General features: G+C 36.7%; 1 protein-coding gene across 2 annotated transcripts in view; it reads left to right on the forward strand.

The window, feature by feature from the left end:
• The first annotated feature begins 2,037 nt into the window (after positions 1-2,037).
• Positions 2,038-21,408, forward strand: part of Ostn (osteocrin) — a 49,479-nt gene continuing 30,108 nt past the window's right edge. For both annotated transcript variants that reach the window (XM_023700938.1, XM_004640908.2), the window contains exons 1-3: positions 2,038-2,210; positions 16,031-16,129; positions 18,243-18,457. In XM_023700938.1, the coding sequence (XP_023556706.1) occupies positions 16,031-16,129; positions 18,243-18,457 (314 nt within the window). In that variant the 5' untranslated portion in view covers positions 2,038-2,210. The remainder of the gene's footprint in view (positions 2,211-16,030; positions 16,130-18,242; positions 18,458-21,408) is intronic.

Here is a 21,408-nt window from a genome sequence, read left to right on the forward strand (position 1 = left end):
TCCCACCAGAATCCTGACTGACACAGATAGAAAATGTCAACATTGGTCCCAACCCTTTCAAGCCAGGAGGACTTGGGCTATGCCCTTAACAGATTTTAAACTTCCATTTTCACACCTGTCACATAGGAATAATTCCTTGTTGACAGGAGTTTTATGAGAATTAAATAAGAACATGACAACTAAGTGTTCATCAATATTTTCCTCTTTTTCATCTTAGTTTCTCCCCATCTATCACCGGAAATGTATCTTTCTTTGGTTGATTCTTGGCATACGCCTATTTCTTCTCCTTTTTAAAAGACAATTGAATGTTTTCCTGCCAAGTGCAGATGCACAAGTAGATCGCCTAATGGTGGCTAATGTACAGAAGCCTGGATAAGTGGCTTAAATGTACCATGGTTGTGCTTCTGAAATAAACTGTTGCTATTTCTAATGCTGCTGAACACTTAGGTCAAACTTTTGAATGAGGTCGACAAAATCCACAAATAGGGTGGAATATTTGGACTGTCTAAGCAGGGACAGACGTGGAATAAATCAGGTGCAGATATCACTTGTCAGCATGCTAAGGGAGATGTTTCAAATAAGGGGAGAAGGTACGTCAAGAGTGTTGGCCATGGTAGCATCGAGACGCATCCATTAAATCTATATTGAGAGTTTTCCATCATGTGGATTCAGGGAACATAATTGTTTCATGGTAGTAATGTCTAAAGAAGGGTCCACACTAAGGCTATATTTTTATCTTGACTTGTAAGCTATCGCTGCCAACTACTCACATTTCAAGCTTGTGGAGACATATGTTATCCCTGGAAACCTTTCATAAAAATGAAGCATTTTACTGTCCCACCAATTCAGTGTTCTCTGGTCAGTTCTCCCCTCTCCTTCCAAATTAACCATGTAATCGTTCCTACACTAGTGAGTAGTATTTTAAGTGGCTTTTAAGCAAAACCAAAAGGAACAAATTTATTTCTATTTGTGCGAAGGTACGATCTAGTTTGGACTCTTTTCCAGCTTTTTAAGTAGCAAGACAAAATGTATGAACAAATGACTGCATACAAGATGAAGGAGCTCTGAGCTGGACACTGGGCTCTGTCATCACCCCTAGCTGCGTGGTCTCCTTGGGTCACTTCACTTATCACAACCTCAGATTCTCTGTCTGTTAAATGGGAAACTGCTGCCAGACAAGTGAGCCAAGAAAGATTTTATGACATCAAATATACCTTTTGAATGTTATGGTCTACTTTCAAGAATTTATGAACATAAGTATACATATGTAGTTGATAGACAAGGAGCATAAAGGACACCTTCAGAAGGAGGTGTCCGTATTTTGGTTGAAAGAAAATTAAAATACTGGAAAACAAGAGCAAGATAAGAATGACTACAAAGCCTGCATTTATAGCCTGTGTGTCACAGCTCAATATTTATAGGTTTGTTAGCGACAGGCTTCCCAGGATAGCTCATTAATTACGAAGTAGCTATGGGTTTCACTGACACAGCATTGTGCACCTGACCAGGGCTGAGAGACTCGTTACATCCGCAGATGACCATTTAATGAAGGGTCCGAAAAAGGCCCTAATAAATCAATTTGGGTTACAAACTCTTTAAATCTCACTTTGAAATGTCCTGGTGATTTTAGCAAATTTTAGGGCAATTTATTTTCCAAGTATGATTTGTAATACTCAGAGCTGGACCAAAACCTCAGAAAGAGGTGATGGCTCTGAAGCCGAATACAATTCTAAATATATACTGAAATTTTCCATAGTTAAGCTCCCATTGCTCTTAAATGCCATATGAGGATAGATAGGAGAGGAAAACGGGAGATAAGAGAGAGAGGGAGAGAAGGAGGGAGAGAGAGAAAAGGGAGAAAAGAAAGGCAGAGAGAGAGGGAAAGAGGGAGAGGGAAGGAGAGAGACAGAAACAAAGGAGAGAAGGAGGGAGGGAGAAAGGGAGACAAAGGGGGAGAGAGAGAGAGAGAGAGAGAGAGAGAGAGAGAGAGAGAGAGAGAGAGAGAGAGAGAGGACTGAAAAAAGCCCTGGGAAAATGTGCAGTGGAAAATCTGTAGAAATGATGTAAGAGAAAGCAAAGGCAGGGATTGGAGTAAGAGATGTATAACTGAGACTATAAAAACTTCGAGAGAAATCTCACCATCAAGGCTGAGTTTTGGAAGACCTACACAGACAGGATTCTATAGTTAGAATCTCCTCATTTATTACAAGGTAAGTTAAATGTAAAAACTGATACAAAGATCTGAGGGATTTTTCCCTCTTTATTATATTCGCTTATGCATATTTTAAAAATATTTTGTACATCTTGGTTTTGTTACAATTAAATGAGGCTTATTAATATAATTTTTCCCTCTCTAAAATGATTAGATTATCCAAGATATTTATGTAATTCAAAGTGAAGGTGGAGCTAATTGTTTGCTCAGATACTTTATATTTATTACATTGCTTTGTGCTCTCTTAAAATTTCACAACAAAGAAAGAAAACTAAGAGAATGATTCTCTCTTATGTACTTGATAGTACTTTGCTTTTATCACAGATGTAAACATCAGGAAATTATTTAATAAACAAAAGTAGTCTAGTTTAAATAATCTGTGTAGAATTTTTTTTTCTTCTGTACTCACTTCCATTAAAATTGGAGCGTAAGAACAAGCTTTAAGTAACCAATCTCTACATTCTATACATTTAAGCATCCTTTGTTTTATCCTTATAAAAATAAAACATATCAAGATTGTAGTAAAATCTAGTTGAAGTAGACTTAAACTATGTCTATTATTCAGTATTAGAAGTATTTTTGCTATTTAGTGATTGAATTAAGAATTTAAATTCTAAATTTGTTTAAAGCTGTTGGAGATAGTTTTGTTTCAGGTTTGATCTATAAATCTAAGCCTGCACTCAATAAACTCAGCTTGAATAATGCAAGATATTGCTCTTTTGAATTGTAATAAACAACAGGTTTAGGAATGTGGTTGCTATTTATTTTGAGTTATTCCTTTAGAAATAGATTTTGGTGATTTTAAAGTGCATATAAATTACAGAATTACTACTGTCACTTTGCTAATTATCTATCCAAAATCATTAGGCACATTCTGTATTGTCTCTGTTTTGGTGCTACTCTGGTATGGCATTTTTCAAAAGAAAGCCTTGTAGCTACACATTGAAGCCTCCCTGATCCAAGAATTGTAATAAAGCTTCACTCAAGAAGTTAAAGCACTAGAGGTTGACATTTGTTTTCTCCTCCTACCCTTCAAAGTTGTTTTGTTTTGTTTTGTTTTGTTTTGTTTTCTTTGGAACTGATTCCTATGATCAATCATGGACAAGAGAGATTTAACTATCTTTAGGGGACTAAAGGATCAACTCAAACTTCAGGGTTTCCATCTTAAAATATTCCTAATGATTTGTATTGCTGATTGATAAGTTAAATTAATTGAATTTGCCGCAAAGGAAAATAATTTAAGGCAAGAAGTCCTAAAATATTGTCTCTGCCAGAATCCCTAGGTATCTGACTTTGCTTTCTCAAGCCTTAAGCATGAGGTAGAGTTCAGCCGCATTCTTTCCTGAAAGAAACGAAAGCAATGAACAGTGCAGGCATACACGCAAAAGAACGACTGGGAGAAGCTCTCTTGTGAGTCACTTTTGCAGGAAAAGGACTCAGTATCACAGAATCTCAGGACTAATCTTCAGACATTACTTAACTTTCTGTCATTGTTTTACCTAATGCAATCCCTACCCATGAGCCACTTCTGCTTAGAGTTGATGATGCAATCAAAAGAACACAAGCTTTGAAATCAGAAAAACAGACTTCTGTCCACAGCCCAGATTTCCACAGCTTTGTATGACCCTGGGATGATCATCCAGCCTCCCGGAGGCTTCTCCTTACTCTGGTGATATCAGAGTCTACAGGGGTAAGTTAGGAACCTTCAGTCACCCTCCTAGCTCTGGAAACCTCTAACCAGCCCAGCTCCCTTAGGTTGGAAGATGTTTCTTCTCTAAGGTATTTTTAGCCAAGCTCATCCTCTGATTTCACCAGATAGGTATCAGGGTACCTGCAGGGAACAGTGACAAGCATCACTTGTTACCCATCACCTAGTGCCCTGGTCAGCTTAACGTGGCTGCAGCTCAGTGTTGCCCTCTGTTCTCTACAGACATCCCTGAGCTCAAGCCTTTCTACAAGGCACCTGCACCCTCCAGGGATGGTGCCCCTGCCACAGCCCTCCTCCTCTCCCTCTGCCTTCTTAGCCTCTGTACCTTCCTTACCTCCTCTCTGAGCCTCTCTTTCAAGTCCTCATTTCCTCCAAGAGTCACTTTTCAAATCTACTTAGGGTATTAACTTCAGTGGTTTCAACACTGCCATGCCTTTCTCAAATTCTGTGTTCCTTTGACACAAAGGCTCTACACATGTGAAAATTGTACTTTAATAGAATTATATATAAAATGGTATCAAAAATTCACTTGGGTTAATGGAACTCAAGCTTGAAGGTTAATTATGTTTGAATAGCACTGACCTCTCTTCCCTTTTGCTTTCTAGCCAGCAGAAGATTCTCTATAATTTGTATGTTAATATTTTCACAGGACTAACAATACTAATACAGTAATACATCAAATGAACCTTTGCTAGTTAGGACTCGCTTTAGTGAAATTACTTTCCCTCACACAATAATTGGATTATATTTTATTTTCTAGATGTTAAGAATTAATTTTGTTCCTTAAAATTATGGATGAAAAATAACACTTTCTCAGAAAAATTTAAAAAAAATTATTAAAAGTATTTAGAAGAATTGTCACATTAGAAGACAATGCCTGTGGGGCTTGTGGCTTAGCTCAGTTGTTTAAAGCACCTGCTTGGGCAAACTAAGTCAGGTGCAGGGAACCACGGTTTGATCCCCAGCTCCACATGCTGCACTAGATCCACCCTTAAGGCAGCCTGAGCCAGTAAAAAGAAAAAAAAGACAATGTCTGGATAGTACAAATATTACTTCTTGTCTCGCAGATTTGTTCTAGTAACCTTCCCTATGTTATTTCTAATCCTCAAGATACCTTCAAATAATCCTTGCCCCATTTTCCTGATGAAGATGACATGCCTGGTCAGCACACAGATCCAGGCCTACACAGCTGCATAACTGTTTTTCTACTTATTCGCTTTGTAGTATTGGAAAGCATATGTTCAAGGCCAGGACACAGAAACTGAAGGTTCTAAAATTCCGATGATTGGTTTCTCCCTTTGGTACAAAATAGAAGCACAATACTGCCTCTGTTAGATCTAGCATGATTGTTGTGAGGATTAAGGGAACAAATTTATTTTAAATTAGTAAAACTCCGTCTAAAAGATTTTTAGAAGTGATTTACCACAGTCACACTTGAAGGAAATGCAGTCCTTCTTGCAAGATCAGCTGCTGCAGGAAGAAACTGCTGTAAGAGAACAATGTGGAGGACAGGAGAGACTTACTGACATCACTCTGTGACCCACATACGGAGAATTCCTAGTAAGTGCATCCCGCACTTGCGTCTTATAAGATTCATGATTTCCTTCCTTTATTTGCAGTTCAGAGAGTAGTATTTTCTTGATTACGTCATCTTGCATACTATAAGTCAAACGTAAGATTCTTATTAATTCTTTAGTTGCTGTGTCAGGAAGCTAACTTAGGACCTTGTACTTGTCAGGCGGGTGCTTGTGTCACTGAGCTATATATCTCTGGCTCTATTAAATATTATATTTTGGTACAAAGTGAAGCAACAAGTGAAAGGTACTGTGGTATTCCAGTTCATCTTGAAGCCCTATATATCCTATATTTAACTTCATTTATTCAATTTCACTCTCTGAAAACCTTTTTAATGCCACATTAAAATTACCTATAGCCCACCAGGATATCATTTGGAGCTCATGGTTTCTCTATATACAGTTTTAAGGATTCTTTTTTCCCACTGGAGGGCCTTAGTATCAAACGACAATCTTTATCATAATTGTGTACAGTCATACGCCAAAGTCATTTTTCATTAATGGATATCATGGTCTTGTATCAGAAAATGTTTAGCTATTGAGAAATCTATGTGTAGGATACTGGTTTTTTGTTTTTGTTTTGTTTATTTTAGGGCGGGGTGTACAGGATCTCACTGCATAGATCAGACTCGTAGTGATCCTCCTGTTTACAGCCTCCCAAGTGCTGGGATTACAGGGGCACGCTATCACGCCCACTCTCAATTGCTGTCTCAGTGCACCCCGGGGGTGGGGCCGGTACAGCAGTCCTGGGGATCGAATTCCTGGCCTCTACGTCTGCCTAAGCAGGCACTTTAATCTGCTGAGCCCTTTGGCCGGCCCTAAGATTACTGTTTAGTAAGAAATCTTAAAATCCAGAAGTATGATTGTTAGGAAATAGAGACATGTGGCACTTTCACTAGAATGAAAATGGATCGCGTGCCCTGTTCAAGGACATGCCAGGACTCTGATATGACTTCTGCATATGTACTGTAAGTATAAAAACTTGCATCAGTCTCTGCTCTTTTGCATACTGAGATCAGCTCATTGACATGGATTTAGCACACAGAGTGATGGAAGCGGCACCGAACTCCCAATTAACTACTACACAAAGCTGCTTCCTTCCTACATTCAGAGCATAGTGCTGACTCCACCAGGACTTCTCTCTGGTGCTCAGATGCATCCGTGAGCGCGGCGGCGTCACTGCTCTCTCAGAAATACACAACACAACTCTGCTACACAGACAGATTAGACTTTTATTGGAATCTTTCTTTTGGAAAGTGACAGCATCTGGAAAGAATGAAATCAGTGCCAAGAAGAATAAACTAATGCAATACACATGCACAGGTAAATTACCATTTTTCCTGATCTGTAGCATTCAGGAAACACAGCATACTAAGATCTGCACTGCGTTTAAAGTCACTGCAAAATGCAGGTGTCTATCGCATTAGGAATAACTCATCCAAAAATTTCTTACTTTATTTGAAATTTGTTTTGGAGATGGAGACATGTTTTCTATTTATGCAATTAGGTTATACTTGAAGGAGCATGAAGCTGGGAGTCTGAAAATGTGAGTTGTTATTATGGCTCCTGTAACTGACTTGTTGAATTGGGAAAATTTACTACTGCCATTTGAAGAGCAAAAGAAATAGGAAAGAAAGCATTCTCCTTACATTATTTTTTTGCAAAAAGTCTGAAAATGTTAAACTTCTCAGTATTAATTTGCACTTTATTTTCAAAATTGAATTTCAGAATAATAGCCAAAACATGAAAGATATTGACCATCATGTAATTTATAAGGACATTGTTAAATGAATTGCTAAATATCACAAGTATTGCTCAGATGTACTGGATTTTTTTTTTCCGGTACCAGGGATAGAACGCAGGACCTTGCGCTTGCCAGGCAAGCACTTATTCCACCAAGCTATCTCCCCGGCCCTTGTACTGTATTTTGAACAGGATGATATGCATGAGATATATGTTAGCTTAAGAAGCTACAAACATTAGCTCAATTGCTGTTCATTCAACTGCTTCTCAGTTTGAAAACTTTTATTGGAATTATGAGACTGTTAAACTTCCCCCCTGCTTCCAAGTACTGACTGCCACAGCTATACTCAATTACTGTTTGCGAAGCCAGTTTCTCCAAAGTTTGTGGAATGACAGCCCCAAGAAAGAAGGGAACCCAATGATAGGAAATTTGAGGTTGGGTTTTCAAACATCTGGTTGCTTCACTCATCAAAACCACAAACAGCCTCGCTTGAAACTGCATTAAACTACTTCTACTCATTGAAATATTGAAATTATCTGTATAAGGACAAACTATAATTTATCCTCTGATTTTTTTTTATTATGAGTTTTTCATATTGTGTGTATGAATGGTTCTCAAGATCCCTGGAAAATGAGTTAAATTTCATGTTTTCAGTGAGAAGCTGGCTTCAATGGTCTTTCTTCGCTCACTAACTATAATTTTGGGGGTGTAATCAATCATTTATATTAATTTATAATTCATAAAATGTTTTATGAACCATTCTTTAGTTCCCTTGGTCAAGGTCTTAGCTATAGTGAAATACATGTGGACAGTTTTTTTCAAAAATTTGTCATATTTTCTGTAAAAATGCCCGTCATGACTTCTCCTATTTGTCAATTCATCAATTCATTAAAATTAAAATTAATTGGTTAAATATAATTAATTAACTAAATATAATTAATTAATGAAGTAAGTTTTATTAGACAGTGTAGAATGTTGAAGTCTTACTCAAAACGACCAGGCCAGTAAGAAGTTCAACAAGAATATTTATTTCTAGTTTTCAAATCTAATCCTGAATTTTTTCCTTACTATCACAGAAATGGAGTCCACCAAAAATCATAGACACACTTCAGTAAAAGAAAAACTTTTGGGATCGGGGAGATAGCTCAGTAGAATAAGTGCTTGCCTGTCAAGCACATGGTCCTGAGTTCAATCTCTAGTATCTAAAACAAACAAGCAAACAGAAAACCCAAAAAGTATAAGAAAAACTTGTGCGACTATTTTAATAATACATTTACTGAGCTATCATTAGACTGATACAAGTTATCTTTGGTCTGCACAATCACAAGAGGTGGTCAAAGTGGCAGCCAGTAGCCTCCAGGCATTTATCAGTACGGTGAACTGTGCTTGGGTAGCCTTGGTCACTGAGACTGCTGCACGTGCATTTCCAGTTTCTTTTCTAAGGGCCTACAGTGGAGTGGGTTTTCTGTGACATAAGACATCATCTTGGATCCCCCACATAAAGGAAACAATCATTTGTTTGAAACAAATCATATAATATTTCTTTTTCTGAAGTTTGTTAGTAGACAGTAGTTTTCTGATGCTATTGAGAGCCTACATATGGACTGAAATTTTTATTTTTAAAATATTCATTAATTCATAGGCAAGATTTTTGGAGAGATAGATAGATAGATGGTATAGTGTGTGATTCATTTTATTTTTTATTTTTATTATTTTTAACGTATCTTATTTTATTTTTTCATTTAATTTTATTTTATTTTTTGCAGAACTGGGGACTGAATTCAGGCCCTTGTGCTTGCCAGGCAAGTGCTTATTCTACTGAGCCATCTCCCCAGACCCCTTTAAAGTATTTTAGTATTGGGTCTTACTACATAGCCCGGACTTGTAGTGGTCCTCCTGCTTTCAGCCTCCCCAGCACTGGGATTCCGGGCATGCACCATCACACCCGGACTCAGTGGTCAGCTCAGTGCTCCCAGAGGCAGGTCTAGCATGGCATGTGGTGCTGGAGATCAAATCCCAGTCTCCGTGCTTGCCTAAGCCGGTGTTTACTCTATTGAGCTATCTTGTCAGCCCAAGTGTGTGATATTTGTGGAGATTTCAAATGTCTGAAAATTCTCACTATGAAAATCTCTGATTTTGTATCCACTAATTTTGTGTCTGCCAAGGTTAGTGTTTATTGAGACTACATTCAAGTGATCATCTTACTTTGATGAACAAACTACTAATTTCAAATGTAAGGCAGCAAGACACAGTCGGTTATTTCAGAAGTATTAATATTAATTATGTTTCAAAAAAATTTATATCTAGGGGGGGCCGGGGAGATTGCTCAGTAGAATAAGCACTTGCTTGGCAAGTGCAAGGGCCTGAGTTCAATCCCTGGTTCCACCCAATAGAAAAAAATTATATCTGGGGGCCAGCAAAATAGCTCAGCAGTCTAAAGCACCTGCTTAGGCAAGTGCAGGGACTGTGGTTCAATACCCATCACCACATGCCTCGGCAGCCCCACGCCCAGAGTGGACTGAGCAGGCCAGAAAAAAATTTATATCTGACAATAAAATTTAATATCACAGCATTCTTTCCTTCTCTGAACCCAAAAGAGAAGATATAACTCTATTCTCTGGCCTGTGGAACCTCTATTCTATCAATTTTTGTTTTGAAACTGTAGAGGAATGAAATCTAATGACTTATATATAGTACAGAAATTAAAAAAAACAGACATAAGTTCCCAAGAAAACACTTCAAAGCAAATGTATGTACCACATTTCATCAATTCTGCCTTATAGTTAACCTTTCTGAGATTTCAGTGTCTTATACTTGATATCATGTGACGATTTAATGGATAGCGTTTTTCTTTCTTAAAATACATTTTTAAAAAATAGAATCGATCAGCATAAATGGCATCTTACACAAGAAGCTTCAGAGGCTCTGGTTTTTCAGCTAGAAATACCTAAAATTATACAGGAGAATACTTATGTCATAGCTAATTGCCGTCTTACACATAGCGTCCAGCTGGCGTGAGGAACAGCAAAAAAAATTTCTTACCTACCCTGTACCAAGCACCATCGTTACCTTTGATATATGTCCTTCCATTGGGAAAAGTCCAGGTTTACCAGCTGATTTTAAAGGCCAGAACCAATATCAGAGGTCCATTAAAAATAACCCCATTTTTATTGGTCCAGAAAAAAATGTTTGCTCAATACTGTATCATTAAACAACTCAGCCAAAGAAGAGTCCAAGTCCCACAACACCAGCACCAAAAACTTATTAAAGGGAACTGCACAGAGACTAGTCAATCATGCACTTTTAGATCAGCTGGTAAACTGATCTAAAATTATTTTTGCTCCGCTAGCTGTTATTCATGAAACTCTTCTCTATTGCCAAGAAAGACCTGAGTCACTGTAACTTAACGCAGTAGGATTAACAGTGAGATGACGAACTTCACTGTTTTACAGATTTCCTTGGGCTGCTCCACCTCTGTGTACCTGGAAAGCCACCTTCATTTTTGGGGAAAGAACCATAGAGCCTGCTATCCCAGGCACATGTGGTGTCAGCACGGGGCCCCCTATACAATATGTCCTAGGGCTGGGGAGATAGATTAGTGGTCTAAACACCTTCCTGGCAAGTGCTAAAGACCCGAGTTCAGTTCCTAGTACTGGGCATTGTGGTACATGCCTGTAAACCCAGTGCTGGGAAGGCTGAGACAGGAGGATCACTAAGAGTCTGAACTGCATAGTGAGACCCCATAACAAATACATTTTTAAAAAAATCATGTCCTGTTAAACCTCTTTAAATACGTGTCTTAATCAAAGTGGAAAGAGAACATAAACTTTAAAAAGATGGATTAGCATTTTATTTTTAATAAAGTCCTTTTACATTTTGGAGGGTGGGGGGAGGTAAGGTAGAATAGGGACTACTTAAAATATTTCAATGCAAAGTACTAGAAAAAATAAAAAAATCCCAGATGGTGTCAAGATTCACCCCAAAACCCAATTTGCTTGTGAGTCTCTAATGTTTTGATTAACTATCAACAGGACAAATGTTAGTCATGAAGTCTCAGATTAAAAAGAAATTCGAATCACCTGATTAGTAATTTTTCTTTAATGCCAACCTTCTGATGCACATAATTTAAGTTTTATTCATTAAAAATGCATTAGATCAGACACTGGTTCACCTTGCTTCTGTTTAGCACTTTCCTTCATGCTGGGTTGTTTTCTCTCTCTCTTTTTTTTTTCTAAAATGATCCTTTTTTTTTTTTTTGTCTTCCAAGCTCACTTGGAATAACTCATTGCTACAGGAATTCCGAATAACTGAAATATTTTTCTCCATCTTGACAATCTTCTCATGAAAGTCAGGCTTGAATAAGTTTGCATGGGTTTCTGGACTCCTGCTCTTCCCCACCTCTGTGTCCGTAAGACCTATGACTGTTCTAAATGAATAAACACACAATATATCTTGTTTTCCAAATTTAAGGGCCAAAACTCCACTCTTCAACACCTGGATCCATCCACCACTACTCCAGTCTCACTTTGGAGGATTATTGCAGAATAAAACGGTTTCGTACATACCAGAGACTTTGAATCAAAGCTTAAGATCTAATACACATACCAACAAACATTTGTTTATTCATCAGTGTTATTTAAACAGTAAAAACACATAATAGTTGCGTTACCTAAAAATGAACGAAGTACACACTAAATCCTCTAGGACAAGTTCCGTTCTCATTTCCGTTGAAATGCCTCGCGACCCAGAGGCGTAGCATTCAGAATTTACTCCATAAAAATGAATGATGTGTTAAACAGAATGCGACACTTTGGTAAGTCCACATAGTCAGGGAACATCCTCTGAGGTTTCTTTCTGCGATCTGGACTGTGCATGGGCCAAGGAGTGTTTTAAGTCACGGGCTATATTTATCCACTATCAACAAAATAGGGAAATGGGGATAAATAGAGCCTTTTCCTTTCCTCCCTATAATTTCCTCAGCTTCTAATTTTGTAGCAATCAAGTTTCAACTAGTTAGTCAAATGTCTTTTGTGTGGCAGGTGCCAGGGTGCTTGTTTGCATTCGAGTACCAGAGGCCACATTTAGGAATTTGGCCTTTCCATCGACTGGCGACGAGCATGGTTTTAAGCCGTTAAACGTGTGTATTTAAACTCCGCATTTATTTTTAAGTCTCCTTATCCAAATAATCAGGATGTGGTTATCTGTTAGATGATACACTATGACTTTTTTTCCAATATACACCCATGCACAAAAATATATGTCTCAGACTAATCGTCAATATTATAAACACCCGTCATCCTGTGCCCTTTACAAGATTTCAGAAAAATCTGGTTAGTGAAACGTATATAAAAATAGTTGAAGGAAATCCACAAGGGAAGATTTATAAAATTGGATGAATTCACACTTTGTAACCTATTTTTAACATAATTAAAAATGAGGAAGAAAAATATTGCAATTGTAGTTTATCTTTCATTAAATGAAAGGTCTTTTATAAATGAAGGTACAGAGATATAAGAGATCATTTTTTAAAACGCAGCAATGTTCTTAATATATCTTCCTTTATGTGAAAGAAAGGCAAAGAAGCACAAGCACAATCAAGAGAAAAATATGATCACAACTGACTTTCTAAAGAATGGTGAAGGAAGTATATGGTTGGCATCTTCAGAAAATAACTGTTACATTTTTCTCTGTTATTTGTTTATTTGCTTAAATTAAAATCGTGTGATTCGTTATATTCTGGTACTTAAAGAAAAACTCAAATTACATATCAATTTGACAAAAAGAAAACACAGAATGTGTTAGTCCCTTCCAGAAAACTATGGATTATAGAGAAGCAGCTAGTCATCAGCATTATGTGACAAGATTCTGAAATAATAATTGATGCCGTAATGACACCAAATAAGCAAATAGTTATATTCCATCGATAAATGTTACAGATGATACTAAAATATTTTCATCTCTAGTTTGTGTTAATCAGCACACTTTGTAGTGATGTTACTCTGTAAGAAGTATTTTTATTCATTATTCTAGCTAATGACATTTATTACTAGCCTGTGAACTATGGTATTACAGTACAGTAATAATTTTTGAAGTTTCAAAAAGAAAATTTTGATGATAGGAAAAAGAATTTTGTTATTAAGGAAATATTTAGTAAAACCCCATAAGTGTCCTTTCATTTACAGACTACAAATATGACATGAAATAAAGGGATTATGCATAAATTAACACAACTACCTCAAAACTCCACCTTTTTGTGAGAGACTTAAATAAGAAATAAGGAAATGAAATTCAGATAAGGAAAATGAAGGGGCTGGGGAGATAGCTCAGTAGAATCAGCACTTGCCTGCCAAGCGTAGGGTCCTGAGTTCAATCCCTAGTTCCACAAAAATAAATAAATAAATAAATAAATAAATAAATAAATAAATAAAGGAAATTGAAGTGGGCTTCACGATGTGTTTCAAGATCATGATAATAATATAGCAAAATGGGACTCAAGCTTAATCTTGAAATTCTCTACCATCTAAATTCTCTTTTTCCCAACAAAGTTGCCACATGTCTGAAGTGTTCATCCCTAAACAATGCCATCTGGGAATACAGTGTCTCAGCTGTCTTCAGGCTGGCTCTGCTCCAGCCTTTCCCGTGGTCTTCCCTCAGCAGGGTAGTGCCTCTTCACGACTGTGCAGGATTGAGGGGTGCATTGGGCAAGCTGAAAGCCAGCAAGCCTGATATAAAGCATAGATGAGACTTAGCTGGTGTTACGATGATGTCTTTTTAGTATAAAGTCAGGTATTTGGGAATGACAGACCTTGGTGCTCATTACTCAAAATAAGTGCATATAATGTTTTTTGGGAAAAAATAAAATTATAAATTTAAAACTAGGCATTTATCATCCTCTATAATCTGATTTATTTTTCTCCATCCTTGGAGGCAACCAAATCATTAATCAGGTTTCATTGGCTTGTATTTTTACATATATATACTTCAAAATTTATTGAATGGCTTAGGCAAATTCTTTTATGTCTTAGGTACTGTTCTAACACTTCCCTATCCCCAAAAAAGGATTTTTTTGAAATCCATACATTTAGATACACATGTATTTAAATTACTTGTTTTAACAATAAGCGTACATAGAGCCAAGTCATCTACTTTTACTCCAGTTTAAATGCATTAATAAATGCATTCTCTCTTGAATGAAGCGAATAGATTGATTACAAATTTTTATTACTAAGAAAAATGAGGCTCAGAGTTTGCTGACACCTATGTCCTTCCTAAGATGTAGGAGTTCCCCAGAGATATACAGTAGAAGTGAAACCAATGTGTTACAGAAAGGACCTGACCATTTTCAATATTTCTGTTTATTGCCAGTATCCTCCCGATAGTTAGATCCATCTCTTACTCTGTTAGAACTTTCAGCAGTTTTCTTTTTGTTCCATTCTGACATGTTGATATAGTAACTTTAATTTTTTCTTGATCTGATGTATGTAAAATATCACTTTTCTTTATATTTACCCTATAAGTTGCATGTATTAACAAACATTTTCCATTAAACTCTCTCCTTTTCTGTGAAATTCACATTCAGTACTTAGGCTTATGTTTCCTTGGCTTTTTAAACATTTTATTAATGAAATTTATTTACCTTTTCTAGGTACTAATTTTGCTTTTGTATATATGTTAAAAAAATCAACATAATCACACATTTAATTGTGTAATTTGTTTTTAAATTTTATTTATTGTATCTTTTCATACAGAATTTTTAAAGTTTTATATACTAAACTTTGATAATTTTCTATGAAATGCCATTCTTTTGATCGTTTTTAAGAAATATGGATAAAAGGGCCGGCAAGATAGCTCAGCTTACTAAGTGCCTGTTTAGGTAAGCACAGGACCTGGGTTCGATCTCTGGCACCACATGCCAAGCCTGCCACACCCCTGGCTGTGCTGAGCTGACAAGACCAGGCCTGGTGACACACACCTATTCTCACTGCTCGGGAGGCTGAGACAGGAAAATCACTATGAGTCCAAGTCCAAGCTGTGTAGTAACACCCTGTACTGAATACATTTTAAAAAAGAAATAGAGATAAAAGAAAAGAGTATAAAGCTGTTCTCCATTTGAATGTAGGATGTTTTGAGATTTTGAATTCATAATATTTTATATCTTTAAGATATTTCTGTTTTAGCCTCCACTTGGAATTATCTTTAGGTTTTTTTTTTTTTTAATGTATTTAGAATAGGGCCTCACTACGTGGCTCGGACTCATAGCGATCCTCCTGCTTTCAGCCTCCCCAGTGCTGGGATTACAGACTGCAACACCATGACTGGACTCTGTCCCTGCCTCAGCACAGCCAAGTGCAGGGCTGGTGCAGCGTGTGGTACCAGGGATCAAACCCCAGTCCTTGCACTTGCTTAAGCAGGCACTTAGTCTGCTGACATATCTCACCATTGTATCTGGACCATTTTATACATTTTCACTTAAGTGTTTGACTTTGAAATCTCTGCATTAGATGAAGAGTAAAGGTATATGAGCTGAATTTGTTATATGCTAGATTAGTTTGAATTAAATTATTATTATATCTGTACAAATCCAATCTAAGGGTCTATGGAAATGATATCTTTATAGATTTTGTTCTGAGAGCTTGACAGCCTCTACTGAATATCATTCAGGTTGCTATAAATACATTCCTAAAGAAGCGAATAATTTATTATTTTCTTGTAATAAGCTTTAAGGAACTTTTATTTTTCTATCTTTATCTTTCAAACTAATGAAGGCTAACGCTGCTGTCTCTGACCCTCAGATGCTGGACTGGAGACTGCCTGGTGCACAGATCATCCTGGCTCTGACCCTGATGCTCTGGAGTTCAGGAGAAGTCTTCTCAGTGGACGGAACGACCGAGGTGATAAACCCAGCTTCTAGGGCCATGTCTTCATGTTTGAAACCATAAGCCATTTCTATTAGAGTATTAGGAAGTTCCTGACAAACAGGAGAATGATTTGATAATGAAATACAGGTATATGTACCTAAAAACAGAGGTATTTTTCTATTATTTTATTTTTATTCCCAACAGCAGTCAAGGTTGAAACCTTCAAGTGCAAATAGCGACAATTACTGATCTTCTCAGTAGATTCAGAACAAGCTACTTACATACACGTTAAGAGACGTGAAATGCTGGCAAAGACTTGTATTCTTCAAACAGAGAAGCATGGAAAGTTTTTTTATAATTTCAACTACAATTAATTCAGTTGCATAAACATTAAGAACTGTGTGTGAAATTTTAAATTGTTTGCATGCCAGATTTTGAGTACCTTTAGGCAAAGATTTTATTACCATATAAATGTTTTCTTGGTGTCTTGATTAAAATACAAATAAAAATATATGGGGCCATTTTCACACAGAGAAAATTTACTTTGTCTTATTATGATCTTATTAAAAGCATATATTCTCACTACTCAAACAACATAAAACAAGAATCAGAAATGCATTTTGTAAAAGAATAACTTCATATGAATTCTGTTATATTTCCCCTGAAGATTAAACATATATTTGAAAAGAAACAAAACTGTACTAATGAGCATGTTAATTAGAAGAATAACATTTTTGGAGGATGCTCTGAGAAATCAAAGATCTCTGCCCTTTAAAGTTTTGTGTCCTGCCCTTCCTTGGAATTGTTTTCTAATTTTTCCTTTTCCAGTTTCTATGTTGGGGCCAAGTTTATGGCAATTGGAAGAACGGGATTAAATGGAGGAAGGCAAACAATCTCCTAGAGTGAAAATGTCCTTCTCTGCAGCATATACTTTCAGTCTGTTAGAAATGACAGTGTTTCCAGTGCTACAGAATAACTCCGGATTGTTAATAAAGCAGGGTTTTTAATGCTGTACTTGGGCCTAAGGAGGGAAAAATACTTCACAAATTAGACACTCAGGCTTAGATGTCTTGTGTGAAGCACAAATCAGCCATTTATGTATTAAATAAACATGCAAAAATTTTGCCTGGGAACATAGTTATCAAGATCCTTCTGATGCACCGTAGATGTTCATGAATATTGATTAATTTATCCATGAATGTAGATATTAAGTTCGCTGCCAACAGAAACTGAATTTTATTCATATATGTTCATCTCTTAAGGTTTATATGGCATCTGATCAATGGTGAATTTTTAGTGGCTTCCATCAAATAATGAATAAGTAGTTAACAGAAAATAGGAAAATAGAATGAAGCTTGTTATTTTTTTCAGAATTTATTCAGTAAATAGTCATCAAAAATGTGACTTCTAACTATGAACAAAATTCCGGGCTAGCCACAAAGCAAATAAAAGATTAATCAGACATTCACTGTCTTCACGTTATTTATAACTAATATAGGATACAAATGAAATAGCCAATCTAGTATAAGGTAAAATATAATGAATGCTTTAATGAAATAGGTATACACAAAATGCTTCGGGAATGGCAGGAAAGGATGTGAGTGTTACAGGGACAGATCTGAAAGAATCATCACTATTAAATTTTATTTTTTGTATTTTAGGGAAGGGTCTGCAGGGTGTTCAGGGTCTCACTAATAGATCAGATTCGTAGTGATCCACCTGTTTACAGCCTCCCAAGAGCTGGGATTACAGGCACATGCCACCACGCCCAGTCTCAATTGCCATCTCAGCTGGCCCAGGGGTGGGCTGGCATGGCATGCCCAGAGATTGAACCCAGTTCTTGTGCCTGCTTGCAGGCGCTTTAATTCGCTGAGCTATTTGGCTGGCCCTTAAAATTTAGAGATAAGTCAGGCATTTTCTTTTGTCTCCTGTTGAATGTACTCTACCTTTGTGTGATTCATCCTCTTCACTCCCCTGAAAATAAGTTTAGGTTTTTCCTCTGAAATGTCATTCCATAACAGATCACAGATCTTAGGCAATGGTCATCTCACGTAAAGGTAGAAATGCCTATTGTAGCTGATGATACATATATCTTTTTTTTCCTTTTTGGTCAAAATGATTGGCATCACCTTGCTCTCCCCTGCAGGCCTTTGATTCTGGAGTGACAGATGCACAATCACCACCCACAGTTAGGGAAGAGAAATCAGCCACCGACCTGGCAACAAAACTCTTGTTTCTCGATGAACTGGTTTCTTTGGAGAATGATGTGATTGAAACAAAGAAGAAAAGGAGTTTCTCTGGCTTTGGGGCTCCTATAGACAGACTCTCAGCTGGCTCTGTGGACCATAAAAGTAAACAGAGGTGAGTGAACCTTGGAGAAGGAAAGGTTTTAGTTCTCTAGTTCTTTCTCTATCCGTTCCAAAACAGAGATAATTCCATGCTCAAAAAATACAGTGAAAAACTTGTGTGGGAGCAGGTGTGCCAGTGAAGTGTGTTAGCTAACTTCCGGCTTTCACAGAGAGACTTGGAAGTAATTGTCAAGGTGCCAAATGACTGCTGCAGTGTGCACTAACCATGTGGCATCATGTGTTCCTGGGAAGAGCCTGCTGCATGCGGATGGGTGACGGCTGTTGTAGGGCATCACTGAGTTTGGGAGGTGGGAAGAAATGCATGCATAATGAGATAACCAGCTCACTAGGATTTTCTGTTTAATGGGCATCACTAGAGTCCATTTTTGTGTGGGACTGTAGTACATGATGGTTATACTCCTTGTGTGGAGTTGCTACGTGTATCTAAGGCATCTGAATTTCTTTGCTTCATCTCTCATCCTCACCCCCCCACCCCACACACACGCACACACACTCCATCTCGATCCCCTTCCTCTGGCAGCCAAAGCAATCAGAGAGTTAACAGTATGAATTAGTTGTAAGCATTGCCTTTAAAACTAAAGAGAAGTGTCAGGCATGGTGGTGCACACCTGTAATCCCAGCACTAGAAAGACTGAGTCAGGAGAATGGTTGCTAGTTCCAGACCAGCCTGGGCTACAAAGTGCATTCAAGGCCAGCTTGAGTCTCATAGGGAGACCTTGGCTCAGAAAAAAAGAAGGGAAGTGACTGTTTTAAGTAAAGGAATAATGTGGTTGACATGTGACACATAGATCCATGCTAGAGTTATCGAAAATATAGATGCAACACAATTATCAGATGTTCAGAGGGAGAGCATGAAAGTTTAAGAAGGAATTTTTATGTTGCTTTACCACCATTAACTGGGAAGCAAAAGATATTAGTGAATACTTAGGGACATGAAAAAAGACGTGAAAAGGTGACCAATTAAATTTAATAATTTTATACTAAGAGAAAAAACTGAAAGAGACTATCCTATAAAAGTATAATACAAATATAACCAAAATAGGAATTGTAAATAAGAAACTATTTGTTGAAACCCAACAAAAATGGGTAAGTTTTGAAACACACACACACATTGTGTGTGTGTATAAATATTAACCTCCTACACAGTCCAACTATGATTTTTAAATTTTAAAATAGCTTCCTAATAAAAAGTACTCTATCCAGAAATTTTCATAAGAGAATTTTATCAAGTCTTAAGGTAGCAGATAATACTAAAATTAATTTAGGTTTTCAGAGCACAATCACCCTTGAATTTATTTCTTGAGACAAATATAACTTTGTCTCAAATAATAAACATATTTGAAAATGAAAATTTAGATTTCTCTCATGTACATATCAATATAAAAATTATAGATAGATCTTAGAAAAAAAAATTTAACATTTCTAACACATAATAAATCTTAACCAAGTGGGACGTATTCTAGAAACAAGAGTCAAAATTCAAGATTTCTTTCATATAATTAATCATATTAATAAAACAATGAATTAAAATTCTATGGTATACGTAGACAATAGAAAAATATTTATCAAAACTTAAACAATATTTAAAATACTAAAAATAATATAAGAATTTACAGGGCCAGGGAGATAGCTCAATAGAATAAGTGCTTGCATGGCAAGTACAAGGGCCTGAGCTCAATACCTGGTTCCAAAAAAAAAAAAAAATTATAGATACTTCCTTAAAATGTGTGTGTGTGTGTGTATCTGTAATTGAAAAACAAGAAAATGCCCATTATTTCCACTGGAACTTAAAAATGCCTTTATACAAGAGAAAATATTCAGAGTTATAGAATTAGAAAAGAAGAATTAAAACTGTAAACCTGAGTTTCTGCTAAAATAACTTAGGAAACTACAAGGATAAGTATTATAATTACTACAATAAAACTCTTTTGATAGAAATAATGACAAGAACAAGCATGAACAAGTTAAGGTAGCTCTTCTACTTACAGATATAAATCAGACAATCTGTATAAAACAAGACTATATTTACAAAAGAAGGATGCGGTACTCACCTAGCATCTGTGAGGCCAAACTTTCTATTCCCAGCACCACAAAACAAAAAGGAAGAAAGAAAAACAGAAAATAAAATATGTAGGCATAAAGCTAACAAACAAAGACCTATAAGCTAAACAAACCTATAAGCTAAATTAGGAAAATAATGCTAAATTACAAAGACTAGATAGAAGCAAATGGAGCATGCACTATGTAGGCACATACTTTTATCTCAGGTCAAAAGTCTAAAAGCACAATGATGTCAAATTACAAATTACAATGAGTTAAATTACAAATTAACACAATTTCAGTTAAAAATCTCTTGGGTTTTTGAGAGCTAAATAAATTAATCATATAGTACTTTTGAAGAAGTAAGAGGGAGAATAGCCAGGAAACCCCCATAAATAAGAAAGAAAATATTTACCAGGTCTTCTCAAACAATATACAGTCTTTCTTTATAATAATATGTTATCAGCCTCTGAGTACAAAAATAAATTAAAAATTAAAGAAATAGAATTATGTATGCAATTTTACTTTGATTAGATGGTGGAAGGACAGCTCAGCATAGAGTGCTGTTATTTGAGAAGCATTGGGACACATTGTGCTGGTTACTTTTCTGTCATTGCCCAGATTTATGGAAGGAAAAGGTGTGTTTAGCTCACAGTTGGAGGTTTCAGTCCGTACACAGCTGGCTCCAAGGCAGAGTGGCAGGGCACCCGGGCAATATTTCAAAATGGCAGAAGACAGCAAAATCAACACAAGCAAAGGGTGGGGAGGAGAAGAAGCTTCTTTGCCTGGCTGATGCTGTAGACGGGCTGTCTGTCCATGCCTACACCATCTGCCAGCACTCCTTTTCCACTGGCTGGAAGATGGACACAAAGTAAGGACACTGGCCCCCTGCTGAACCACTTA

The sequence above is a fragment of the Octodon degus genome, unplaced genomic scaffold (assembly GCF_000260255.1).
Source record: "Octodon degus isolate 3935 unplaced genomic scaffold, OctDeg1.0 scaffold00128, whole genome shotgun sequence".
Classification (NCBI taxonomy): Eukaryota; Metazoa; Chordata; class Mammalia; order Rodentia; family Octodontidae; genus Octodon; species Octodon degus.